The sequence below is a fragment of the Myodes glareolus genome, chromosome 21 (assembly GCF_982192425.1).
Source record: "Myodes glareolus chromosome 21, mMyoGla1.1, whole genome shotgun sequence".
NCBI classification, from domain to species: Eukaryota; Metazoa; Chordata; class Mammalia; order Rodentia; family Cricetidae; genus Myodes; species Myodes glareolus.
The window spans coordinates 53,133,502-53,147,222 of record NC_142046.1 but is presented as its reverse complement, the minus strand read 5'-3'; the positions used below and the strand labels follow the sequence as shown (position 1 = coordinate 53,147,222).

The window sequence follows — 13,721 nt, the reverse complement described above, 5'->3', positions numbered from 1 at the left end:
CCTCTGACATTTCTGTTCTGCCTGCTTTGGATCTCTCTGTCTCTGTGCTTATCCATTATAGGCTGTCTACAGCCCTTCCAAGCTTAGCATATATAACTAATAAAATTTATACAAAATAGTTTTATTCAGACTGCTCCATATTCAGGACACAATTTTTCCCAATAAGAAGGTACAGAAATATATAGCCGCTCTTCTACAAAGATTATGCCAATAGTAGCAACAACTGGTTATGCACAGTAAGGCCCAACTTCCCGGAACTCAACCAGCCTTTGCTGTATACATTTTTGAAGAAGCCTGAGCTTTGCCCCCAGCGGTGGATCTTTGTTATCCAAAGGATCCGTGACAAACCGACACACACGTCTAACATACATAGCATGCACAGTCTATTGTACATAGGAAGGTCATGGGACATCACATATGTGGAATGTTGTGTGCATCTCTGTGCACACTGAAGGAGATTGGAAAGACCCCGAAGGATGGGGTGTGCATGGGGTGGGGGAGGGGAAGAATAATGTCCATTCTGGAACAGAAAGCTAAGGGAAAGAGAAAGACATCCTGAGTCAAATCTCAGGTTGGTGAAAGGCAAAACATGACACCCTTGCTAATTCAATTTCTAACAAACAGAAAATGCTTTTGGTTAGCATTTTTTGTCATAGAATCCCTTCCAAATGTCCATCCTTATCCAGTTCAGCATGGGGATATCATTGGCTCATTCTTCTATTTAACGATCATTTCTTGCCTACTTAGAATATACCAAACACATTTATGGATGCTCTTGAAACAGCAGTGGGCAAAACAGACAAGATCCCTGGTCCACAGCCCTCACCTTCTAGTGCAGGGGACAGATGAAGAAGAGCAAAGATGACTATCTCAGATGGTGAGAACTACTCTCGAGGCTGAGCAATCAGTCCGAGCGCTTGATGTGAGAGAGCAAAGGCAGATGGGGAGTCAAGGGCACCCACTCACAGAAGAATCACGGGTTCAAGCCTGAACCGTGGGAAGGAGCCCGATACCTGAAAACTGGGGAGAGAAAACTCTCAGGCAAAGGCGATAGCTAGAACAAAGGACTCGAGGCTGGAAGAGAAAGAAAGACGGGCAGTTTTGCCGACGTGGGCTCTGTTCAGAGTTGAGTCTGAGAGGATACTTGATGGGAACTTGGGGTAGCACGGCTGGATCTTCTTATGTGACTGTATGCAATGCAGTTTTCTCTGCTGCTAATGTGGTTGCAGGAACTTCTCACCCAGCTGCGTCTTTGGTGCATGTCTTTTACTACTACCATGACTCCTGTTATAATAACTTGTTAATTCTTAGTATCCCATGTGTTTTCATCTTATCTTTACTACAGCATATATTCTAAAGGACAAGGACTACTCTGTCAGGTTTCCCCCACCTAGTGAACCCCTTTGCCTGGGCACTGTCATCTGCTCTGTTGCTTTGAAGCATGCTCTTTGGAAAATCTGCATTTGTCTTCGTCTGTGAAGTCTATATAAAGTGTAGGTCCCCAAAGTATTCCTATAGATTCCCTTTGAATTGAAAAGGTCTTGGGGACCAGGCAAATTTGAAGGCGTAGATTTTTACCTAAGGACTCTTTTCCACAGCTGCAGGTAACGAAGCCAGCATTCCACAACTGCGTTTGAGACCGTCACTGCTGCGGGAAGTTACACTGTCGCTAATTATATAATGGCATGCCTAGAAATGCCAAGCTGAAAGGATTCAAAACATCTCTCTTCCTTAATAAGCTTCTGTTCATGTTTCCAGAAGTCTAGAAGTTTCCTCTATGCTTCTCATTTCAGAAAAAAAAATGACTACTTCCAAATCTTATTCTTAAATAAATATACCTAAATATGGCTATGTCTGAAATAGAACCAGCCTTCCAGTACTGCAGCAACTGTAGCTATCAGTGTGCTTTTTGTAGCCGGGGAGAGTGGCAGCAGGCCAACGCATTATCCTCTAATCCATAGCCGGTCTACCTTCGAGCGTTATAAATATTCATACATGCCATAGAAAGCTATGAGGGGCTTTATTCAAACACACTCCTTTATGTTTCCTCCCAAAGAAAGAATGCCTGAGAATTTTTCCTTTTTTTTTTTTTGCACTAGGTCCAGAGTGTGAATTCTCTTTTGTTCATACCCACAGATCCTGAAAACTGGTATGCAACAAATTCTCTAATCCTCATTCATACCTCAAGGTGGAAGACACTCCAAACAAACAAACAAACAAACAAACAAACAAACAAACCAAGAACTTAGCATTGGCATGCTGGCTTGCTGTCCCCTTGTGAGGTCAGCTCCACCGAAAGGCATTGGTGTCCCTGGCTACCCTGGTGTCTTCTGCCCCTGTCAAGGGTTCCCACCGAGGACAGAGCCCAGCAGGTGCACAGCCTGCCAACCCTGCTCGCACCTGGTCCTTGCTGATGGATGACTGACAAGAATCGAGAAAAGACATTGCAGCCTTCTCCAAGATACTTAAGAGGAACCGTGTATAATAGTGATGGATTGGGTGGTGCCTGGAGGGAGGGTGGGCTGACTGACTGAAGGGAGGACGGCTAGGAAAGCGGACCAACACTGATTGATCAGTGTTGATAGATAATACCGCATTGATCAGTCAGTTTTGGAAAGCCAATAGAATCTTTTCGAAATTCTATTTCATTTTCTAGTAACATCTAACTCATGGAAGGGCATTTCCGAAATCGAACTATCTGGTAACACTGTTTATCAGATCAAATCAGATCAAATCAAATCAAATCAAACTTACAAAATTGCCGGTACAGAGGACTAAAGGCACTTTGCAAAACCTCTCCCTCCCTCTCTTTCACAGCACAGGCCTCTTTAATTCTAATGAGGCACACGCGGAAACCCCAAATGAGGGCTATGTTTTCTAGCCTTCCTTTCAAGGCTATGACATTTCTAGCCACAAGGTGACGAAAGTGACCAGTAGAGCTTCTACCCCCGCCTTAATGGGACCAAGCATGCCCTGCCCCAGCCCTGTGCCCTTCTTCACGGCTGGGATGTGGGCGTGACGGTGTCCCATCATGGACTACGTGAAATGAGAAGAGGGTTGAAGCCAGGAGCCTCGACTGCTCCTCCGAGCGGAGCTGCCATGCTCACTGAAGACTTTGACATGCAAAGAAACAAACTTAACTGTGCTTCTAAATTATAATAATGACGTCCAACCCGTCATTACTCTAGGCTTGTGCATTGTAGCTGCAATGCCAGCTTAACTAATCAGTGGCTGTTTAACAAACATGGCCACCCAGAGAACAGAACAGTTAGGGCCTCTTTGCTTACTGCCTAGCAGGGAGGAGTTCATGGCTGTGGATCTGAGGTACAGGACATGAGGAGCCCTACCCGTGGGTCATCTTGACTTTCCTTCTGCAGGCTATGGAGGGGACACAGCTTTAGGAACTCAGAGACAACTCTCGGCCTCCCCAGGAGAGGGCTGGCTCAGCGTATGCTGCCAAGCATATGCTCTGGACGTCTCGTTCATGTTAGCAGTCCTAAAGTCAGTCGATTCTCCAGGGAGTGCTGGGCTTCACATCTCTGCATGTATTTTATAGCCCAGTGGTTGGCTTAGCTTCTCCTTGATCTTAGAATGTTCCCCATAAGTGACTCAGGAGGCATTTTCCTATTTGCAAAACTGTCCACTTTGGAAAATACAAGCATTTGTCTTTCTTTCTCAGAAAGGCTAGGGAATGTTTAGCTCTCTACGCTAACAAGTGAGCAAGGAATCACTATTTGCCCATGGCGCAGTGTCTTTGAGGACGGTTGGCTTATTGTCTGCTTCCTCAGAAGTCTAAGGCAGTGGACTTGAGTTGTGCTTCCTAATCATAAGCTTATATGAACAGGGCTGAGCCTCAGCCCGCATACAGTGGGGTGTTTCTAATTTGTCCACAGACATACAGACTAGCTTGATTTTAAGAGACCATTGGAATTATAGGTTTCTGCTAAGACCTCTCCAGCACTTTCTGACATACAGGAAGACTCATACACCATGGACCATCTATCAGCCTAGAGGTGGCTAAAGCAGGCACGAGCCCCATTTTTTTGTTGGGGAAACAGACTCACACAAACGATGAGGGACGCAAGGACGGAACTGAGTATTGACCCCAATGTCTCCCAAGTTCCAAATCCTGGGCCACGTTCACAGTGCAAAACAACCTTGGGCAAATGCTTACCCCTTGGGGAAATGAAGCTCTACCACTCTGTCCCTCCAGGCGACACGCAGCCCAGGGATTCGGAGACAAGTGTGGCATTCCATTGGCATGGACTGTGCAGCTAAAGAAAGGCTCTGGCAAGGGCCGGCCTTATTGCTTCACGGAAGGTAAGGACACAAGCTGCAGGGTACCTTCGCCAGACTCCCGCTTCTCTGGGTGGGGGTGGGGCCGAGGAGAAGGGGCTGGGAAATTCGGACGAGGAAAGGGCCAGTTTCCCATTTGTTACTGACATTTCATTGTTGTTGTTGTTGCTGCTGCTGTCGTTATGGAGATCTCGGAGCCTCCAAGTCCCCTCTCTGAACTTGAGTGAACTTTATGAGACTAAGCAATCCACACTTAGATTAATACCCTGCAATAAAGACCCGCTCGGCTGCAGCACTGCCTTTCCCCTACAGGCACTCCCGGCAGCCTCGGCAGATAAACATTTCAAAGGCGTCCTGGGGCGGTCTAGCTGCACAGACCTCACCAAACAACCAGAAATCCAGAAGTCACTCTTGAACATTCGTGCATTTTAACAGCAGGCCGCGGAGGGACAGAAACACGGGACAGAAACACGCGGGCATAAAAAGCCGGCTGCCGCTGAGAGCCAAGGCACAAACACCATTCAGCTCCACAAAAGAGTACTGACAGCAAAAGGGGGAGCCAATCCGAACCAAATGTTTCAAAACTCCTTTCTATATAACTACCTTTGTAACGTGGCAGCACACACAGACGTCACCTGCCTCATTAGTACAAATGCAAATTTTATTTGAAGAAAAAAAGCACATTGTGGTTAAGGTTATAATACGGCACCTACCATTTTTTCAAAGTTTACTAGATTGTCAATGAAAGTCTTGTTCCCCTCATGAGTAAATGTCATATCTGTAAAGAAATAAAAGCCACATTCTAGTCACTAACCGAAATATGTCATACTAAGAAAGCACAATAGCACCATTAGCATATGCGGGTGGATTTGCATAACACTGCCGTTGAAAAAGCTGATAACAGTTTCTTTTATGTCAGGTGTTTAACTTTCCAAATCACTTTTACCCGAGGTTAGTAAAATCGCTAACATAAACCGCTTTCACTCACAAGGCTTCAGAAATCACAGGCTTTTCACACCACCACCTTCCCACCTCCCAACCCTATCAGGACGTGTAGACCCAAGAGTGGGAATCAAGGCAGGCCCTGTCTTTCTGCCAGACAACCCTGCCAGAGGGTGACTGTCCTTCATTCTCACCCCTCCAGTGCTCCCTCCCGCCTGGCCTGGGTGTGTCTTGAGATTACCTTTAATGAGCAAGGGCATGAAAGGGATGATGGGGGGATCCAGTTTCGCTGCGGTCAACCTGTAGGCCCTGTGGTTTCTGGAAGGATCCTTGGGAGAAACAAAGTGTTGCTGGTCAGTGATGAGTGACAGAAACCACGCCCCCTTTCTAGCCTCCTAGGGCACATAGCCTGTCATCCCACAATCGGGTATTTGGGGGTGAGATATAACTATGGAAGAAAGGCAGATTTGAACAGGTTTGATTGGTTTTAAAACAACTTCACGGATGGATGAGACAGTATTGCATGTTTGTTTTCACTAAGGAGCCTACGGGAACCAAGGAGAGGCATCCTTTGGAATGTAAAATGAACCCATAGGACAAACTTCCACAGATTCCCCACTCCCTGAAGCCCCACCTCCTCCCTCGAAGGTTGGCTCCCCACCCCATCCCCTACCTAGCATAGCCAGTCCTAACTTGCCCTCTGAACCATTCCCTGCCTCCCGGCAAGACCCATTCATCCCGTTCCTGTCTGGTTACACCTCCCAGACAACGGGGAGACATAATTTTGGCAAGCCAAGAGATGAAGCTCCCAACCTCCAGGCAACCTGAGCTGTGTTAGGTAGGAGCCCCATTACACTGCTTTTCTAAGTTACGCAGATTGACCTTATGTGAGACATAAGTCCTCTTTAAGTTAGTTCCCGAGGGGGCTATTCATTAGTCAGGGATACTTGTTTTAGCAGTACTAAAAGGGATCATAAACTTCTTAAAGTCACACAAGGACAGATAAAATTTCTGCCCTGAGAACTCGAGCTAATCAGAAATTGGACGAACGCGGACGGCGGAGGGGATGAGAAAGCCTCTGTCACTTACCATTAAACTCTCAAACTCCGCGTAGAACTTCTTAAACTTGCTTGGCAGTTTCTGTTCATCAAACAAAAATGACACACACATCTGTCAGAGTCTAGATCTAGATATGGATTGTGTGCACTACCGTTTCTAAGGGAGATGCGTTTCTTCTGGCCCTCAGTCAACCGCCTCCGAGCCGGGATGAGCTATTGTGCGTGCCATCGCTTGGGAATCACCTCTGGCATATACGGAACTTGCCTTTGAAAGGTCTTACTGTCGTTGAACTCCACGAAGCTATGAACGCTTTGGCCTTACTGCTTTTATAATATATTCTTGACTGGACGGTTCGTAGTCAGGATTGCCTGCATTCCTGAGACTATAAGTGGCCTGGACCTTCCAAACGCTTGTTTCTGTTAACTCTTTGATTTCCCCAATTAGACAATTAGACATTTAGATTTGATGCAGCCCTTCTCCTTCATTATGAAGATAGCCACATGAGAAAAGGGTCTTCTTATAGTTTTTCTTTTTAATTGTTTTTATAAACTGGTATCTCCTTGGTGCCCAACAGTGCTGAGGTACAAAGATGATCAGTTTTCTCTGAATAGTTGAACCCTGTGTGTTACCTATGGAAAGAGTATCACAACCTGCCTGTCCCTAAGCCGCAGCTGGCCGTCCCTGGTTCCTCCTGTCCACAGTCCCTGCTTGCTTTTAGGTCACTTCCCTTCTGTGCTCCGAGCTGCCCTTCCGACCAAGCCCTTCGGCATGGTTTCTCTGCCTGGCTCTAATGGAAAAGGTGAGAGGCTACCAGGATGCTGGCTTCTCCCGTCTACTGGTTGGCACTAGGCAGCACCACTCAGCGCACCTGTGGAGAGATCAGGACTGGATCCTTTTTCAATCCGCCGCTTCCCATTTTGCTGAGGGTTGCTTTGGGAAAGCTGAACTTTCTACTGACAAACCCAGATGAAGCAGAGCTGTGTTTCCCCAGCGTGAGAGTGGGGGGTGGGACCTGGAGACTCCCAGCAGCCCTGCCCTGCTCCGCGTGGCCCTCCTTCTATAGCTGCTCCACTCACTAGCCCTCTGCAGTCCTCAGAGAACTCCTACCTCTTCCCTGGGGGTGTGGCTCAGACTGTCAGATTCCCATCTAATCACTGTAGAACTCCTATTCTGTTTCTGGAAGCCAGTGCCTGGCGCATCCTCCACATCCTCTAGAACTCATTTTCAAGGATGTGAGGAACCTTGTATTATCTCGCAGAGGATGAATTCCAGGCTGAAACCTGGGACAGGCGTTAGGGGTCTGAGGATGTCACTTTGAGCATCACCACACTGGATAGTAAATATAGTCCATTTTAAAAACTAAACCTTCTTGGAGCTGGCCATGGCAACACATACCTTTAACCCAAGCACTCTGGGAGCAGATACAAGTGGATCTCTGTGCGTTCCAGGCCAGCCTGGTCTCCATAGTGTGTTCAAGGCCAACTAGGACTACATACCCAGGACTACATATTGAATAGACTTGTGTGTGCTAGAACTATTTTCTTTAATCAACATTCACTGATACAGTCTGCTTTGGATCACACCTCTGTCATTCTAGCCCTCTTAACTCAGCCAGATTCTCAGACAAAGGCAATACCCAATATAGTAATAAACCATTTTGGGCTCTTAAGATTATTCTCTATCCACACAGTTTCCAAAGATGTGCCTTAGTGGAACCATTAGCCAATCCAGGGGATGGCTAGGGAAGTCAGCAAGCATTTCTGTTGGCATGATTGCGAGGTGGGGGTGGGGCAACAGGAAGTGCTACTGAAGTAGAGTGGGTGTGGTCAGAGAAGGAAGTTCAGCACCCTACAACACATAGGGAGTCCTCCACTACAGGGTGACAACGTGCCACTAGGTCAAGGCCAGCAGTCTCAGTGGCTTCCCCTCAGATATGGGTTGCTCTCCTGCTTTGAGCCCTTCTTATTGCAAGCGTTTTCCCCTACTCCTTTGCTCCCTGACTGCTCTACAGTCCCCTGAGATCGTGCACCGTTCCTGACACTGCCCATGCGGTAACTCTGGGGGCTCACAGAAGCTGTGTGAGAAGCCCTTGGGAGGTTTTCATCAAACACAGAGAAATAATAGAAACCAAAGATGCTGAGGAGTGGAAGTTCTCCTTACAGAATCACATAATCACACTTTAACTCAAAAAAAAAAAAAAAAAAGAAATGAAGGTTTATCAATCACGAAAAGGCTGACTTTTTCTGTCCAAGACAGACAACGACCGAAATAGACGTTCATACCCGTGGCACTCATACTGGGGAAAGTACAGGCCTGGCCAATCAGCTGGCTGGATCCTCTCTAGGGGCTTCAGAGGCAGCCAGAAGGGCCCAGATTGTGCTCTGTCTCCCTATCTGGTTGCTGTTATGTGGAACCTACAGCTGGCCTCCATGGGCCCCTCCTCAAAAACCTCTAGAACTTTCCTTTCTTCTGACCCACCCTTTTGGACTCTGTGCTTGGGATCAGAAGCCAGAGACAAACTGTGGAGGGCAGACTCCCTGAGGGGAACCCTGGGTCTCTCGAGATCCCAGGAAGCATGGGCAGCGAGACGGGCGCTGCACAAAGGCTTCCCTGCTCGCTTATTATTGGCATGCTCACTCTGCTCTTCGGCCGGCTGGAAGCCGATACGGCCACGTGGCTCGCAGGCCTCACCAATGCCCTCATGCCTATATTCAGGGGATGAACCACTGCAACCTGCATGCTGCCCGGAATTTGAAGGGAAACTCAAGACAGAAGGACGTGTGAGGACCTGCCTTAGAAAACAATGGAAATATTTAGGGAAGTCGGGGGAAGAAACGAGCTTCAAGAGGGAAACGGGTGGGGAAAGAACGCCAAGGGGAACGGGGACGCAAGCGGTGGCTATTAAACACCGTGGCAGAGAGGGTCTCTCAGACACTCGTTGCTTTCTTCCACTGCGGTCCCTCTTACACATGCTTGTGTATGTTTATCAGGAGTCTATTTTCGTGAGTATGTTCTTAGAGTTTAGAGTTTCTTCAACTATGTCACATGGAGGGGGATAAGCGCTTCCCGAGTGCTGAGCTAATGACAGATGAGGGTGTTTTTGAACTGTCAATGAATCACTCTCCCTGTTTGCTGCAGAAGTTCAGCAAACTTCTGAACACACCTGTATAACTTCAGCTCCAAAGGCAGTCGGTGCCAACTGTTGCTCCTCTCTGGAGGGAGGAGTCGCCAGGTGGTTATGAGACACTCCGTCTTTTGCTGCTCCCAACAGCTGGCTTTTTTTTTCCCCCAGAAGCAAAATGACTATTTGGATAAAAATGGATCTTCTGCCCCCTTTCAATCATAGGGAAGGCCCCGTGCAAAGGCAATAAGCAGACAGTTTGGAGACAATTGAACCTGTGTACAAAGCCACTTTTGCCGCCATCGGAACTAAGCCGCTCCTTCGTGTTATGCGTAAGACCTGCATCTATGACTATTTACATTGTAGAGACGGAACCGCTAAGGTCTCCCGCCCCTCCCCTTACTGCCCCCACCTGGACAGCATCTTTTTAAACTCCCACGCTGCGGTAAGTAGAAAGAGGAGACGGGTCATCTCCCTCCGAGGGTCCCACCTTTTCCATTGTTCCACCAGCGCGAGAGCTGTTTCTATAGAAGAGCTCACCGGAGAGCCTCTGTTTTTATTCCTGTGGCAAAAGTCACAGCTGGATCCCCGCAGCGGCTTACCTCCCACGTTAGTGCCAAGCGGCTCACGGCGACGTTGCTGAGTCCCATGACGATGGCAAAAAAGGAATTTAGATTTTTGTACTCCTTGCAGCTGGAACACAAGAGGCGCACGTTTAAGTAGAATGCCACTTTCGAGCGAGATTTTAAAAAGTTAGAGTTATATTTTCTGATAGTCATTAATATTCATCAGGACTCGTTTATATAACCGGCAATGAGAGACATGGCGCCCTGTAGGAGTTCTGCTTGGGTACCCAGGCTCTGCTGTTTGACCCCCCCCCCCATAGCTTTAGAAAGTTGATGGTTTGGGCCACTGAGGTTCGAGTTTTAAGAATTTAAATTTACCTCCCCAGAAGGTTGCTATTGTAATCTAAAATCTGCGGAAAGCTGGAGTGAATCTGGGAGCAGGGAGGGGAGAGAATTCCCATGGGACTGGAAAAGGAAAGGCAAATGGGAGAATTTGAGACCTGGAGGTGGAAGCTGGGACCCTAAGTAGAAAGAAGTTAAGGATGTCACAAGGCTGGGGCCACCCTGGCTCCTGCACACTATGTTAATGACACTAAATTGTTGAAAAGTATCAGCTTCCAAGGCGTGGTCCTGGTGGCTTGGGCACGTGCTCCCCAGGAATTTGAAGTTGGGAGATGATTTGTAGCATCAATAACAAAATAAACTTACTTTCCATTTAGCTGATGTTAGGGAGGTTGATAATTTTGAGTCTAAGCTTATGCCATTATGAGAATTTATTTATATTTTGGAATGATGCATGTGGACCAAGCCTCGAAATTAAATTCTTATTACATTATAAATTTAATAATAAATATATTATAGAAATTTAATTATTAAAATGGTGATACTATCCCAGGTACTTGCTATACCTGGTGGCAAACAACAATAACCACATCCTAAGTTCTTCATCCCGGTCCCCTGAAAAGGGAATGCATTCATTTCATAATAAACACCAATCAATGTGGCTATCTAAGTTGACCAGCATCACAAATAAATGTTTGAATAAACATTTTGGTAGAAGGCTCACTAAGTGGTTGCTTTGGCTGCTCATATTCAACTCAAAAACCAGCCATGAGCCCTTCTCCACGTCTGTGGAGATGAAAAAATGCACACTAGAAGAGCTGTGGTGGCCAGGTGACACGTGAGCAAACAAGCTAAGCCATTACAGTGCTGGGGTAGCAGCTCCAAGTGAAAGGCTAATGCCCTTCCATGTACTATTTGCCTCTGTCTTGTCTAAGTGGCTGTGGGGAGAATGACCCAGAGCCCAGACCTGCTCTCTGACCTATTTTGCTAACCATTCAAGGCAAGTCAGGAGAGGACTGTGTGCCTCATTTCTTCTCATGTGAAGAGAGGATAGAAACATCTATCCCAGCCCTGCCCCTCATCTTTCCTAAGCTCCTAACAGGGCCGAGAGCTTAAAGAAAATGCCACAGCTCTCTAGTGACAGCAGGCCAAAGAGACCCTATTGCCTGTAGCTTTCTGTTCCGTTCTTGTAGACTCTGGGTTCCGAAAGCCTACAATCGTTAACAGCCAGGCTGAGTAAATGGGTTCATTAAGGGACAGTCGCCTCAGAACAAGGCTGAATAATGCTTAAATAACCGGTTGACGTATAGGGAAGGCCAAGTCCATCTAAATAATTAACAGGAGTCAGAAGGATAAATTACAAAGGCAGAAACATTAAAAAATATATATTCCTGAGTATTTTGAAAGGCTCATCTGTGTTGCCTCCATAAAACAACAGGCAGGCCTCCTCTTCCCTCGGCGGGGCACTTGGCACCAGCAGGCTAAGGTGAAGAGAGAACACGCTCTCTGGGATGGGAAAGCACACCCAGCCATAGTTTCCATAATCCGCTCATTCCAAACACATGAAGGCATTCGCCCTCTGCACAGAGGCCGTTCACGCTGCTCGGCAAAGTGGCCACACTCGACTAACCCTTTCTTCAGATAGCCAGCTTTTCCAGAGAAAGAGCAAGCAGCGTGTGCATTCAGAGGACCTGGTATTCTATTGTACCCTCAACATTTTTGGCAAAACAACTCCAGGCATTTGGCAAGCCAGCACCTATAAAACACCAAGTAGCTTCTCCTTCTTTGTTTAGCTCTGGAAATCAGCCGCCCTGTGGGATCGGAACTGTTTGGCTCAAGCAAATTGCCTGGCTGGGGCCACTTGTTCTCCCAACCTTCCTGAGCTTGCGCTCTGTGTTTAGAAGAGGAAGGAGTCTCACAGCCACAGGCCACATTTAGCTTTTTTATTTTTAGTACTGTGGTGATACCAAAAACATGGAAGTAAACAGGAGGTTGTCAGGCATATCTAAATAGCCAGAGAAGATTAAATTCATGTCAGGGAGAAACCTAGCTGGCCCCCGCAGTAAATAAACGGTTTCCCAAGAAGGGCTTTAAAAGAGAATATTTATAAGATGTTTGCTTTCTCTGATGTGTATGGAGATGATGTCCTGGTACCAGGTTAGCTGGCCTTTATGCATTTTACTGATTTTTATTTTGGCCGAGTTGGATAAACTGGTGTTCCAGCGTGTTCTACTGCCCTCTACTGGTGAGAACGTGTTATGTGCGATAGGGCTTCAAGAGGTTTGCAGCAGAAGTTTCTGCAGTTTGTTTACTTAAAGCACTCTTCAAACACAAGGAGGTTTAAAAATCTGAGGAGCTCAAAGCAAAACTGAGCCCCCCTTTGACTCCAGCACCCGTATTACAAGATGTACATTTACGGATGGATGCTAACCGTTAGAAAGTCAGAAGACGTTCTTCTCTTACAAGAATCCAGCCGCCGGCAGTTCTCCCAACCCTGCCTTTCACTTTAAGCTGTATCCATGAGAGCACAGCTCAAAGACGATTATTTTCCCCTCCAAAGTTAAGGCTACTTACTGAGCTGCTATCTTGATAAACTTTTTCAAAAGCTGAACACGCTTGCTGAGCTGGGAACAAAGGCAGATCTCAGTGACAACCCAAAACTGAATTTCATTAAATCTCCTCAGGAACAAATCCAAGTTTGCTGTGGTCTTTTTAAAATTATGCCTTCCAAATGTGTGGTAGATTAGCTCCAGCTAGAACAGAAAGGAAAACAATTTCACTTATTTGTTGGCTTTTAAATCAAAACGCCAGCCTGGCTCCTCTATTTGTCAAGAAAGCGTTCTATGGAGCAGCAGATGTGAATTCAATCACTAACCCGGATGTGACTTGTCATATAGATTTGAAGGGCCTTCATGAGGCTCGTGGAATATATAAATATAAACTAGGTGTTATCGGCTTAATAGACTCTGGAAGACATAGCATACCATCACAGAGATTTCTTTCTTTAATATTTGAAGACTTTTATAAGCTCAACATTCACAAAGCCATCATGTGGCTTCCAGATGGCAGCGCTCAGAAACTCAAGTTGAGTGGAGCAAGCAGGCCCCATCCGGAGTCTCCCGGAACTGGGCTATGGACGCTCCCAGCATGACCTCACCTCGTGCACGCAGTTGAAGAGTTCCCAATCATACGTGGTCATCTGGTACGCCAAGTCCTTCGAGCTCATTAGCTCAAAAGTTCCCACTGTCCCAGTGGTGGGGCCTTCTTGTTCCGGCAAGGGAGTCTGGGAATAATTGTGGGAAACTGGATCAGAATCACAAAAGGGTTAAGTGCCGAGTGTCAAACACCTTTAGGAGTTTTTAAGGGAAAGGATTTGGGGAACACGGCCAGGCATA

At 46.7% G+C, this 13,721-nt stretch overlaps 1 protein-coding gene across 9 annotated transcripts in view; it reads right to left on the bottom strand.

The window, feature by feature from the left end:
* Nucleotides 1-13,721, bottom strand: part of Rapgef4 (Rap guanine nucleotide exchange factor 4) — a 262,768-nt gene that overhangs the window by 9,164 nt on the left and 239,883 nt on the right. For all 9 annotated transcript variants that reach the window (XM_085680953.2, XM_085680954.2, XM_048426319.3 and 6 more), the window contains 6 exons: nt 13,484-13,609; nt 12,901-13,079; nt 10,021-10,111; nt 6,328-6,378; nt 5,480-5,567; nt 5,010-5,074 (listed from right to left, as the gene is read on the bottom strand). In XM_085680953.2, coding sequence (XP_085537079.1) covers nt 5,010-5,074; nt 5,480-5,567; nt 6,328-6,378; nt 10,021-10,111; nt 12,901-13,079; nt 13,484-13,609 — 600 coding nt within the window. The remainder of the gene's footprint in view (nt 1-5,009; nt 5,075-5,479; nt 5,568-6,327; nt 6,379-10,020; nt 10,112-12,900; nt 13,080-13,483; nt 13,610-13,721) is intronic.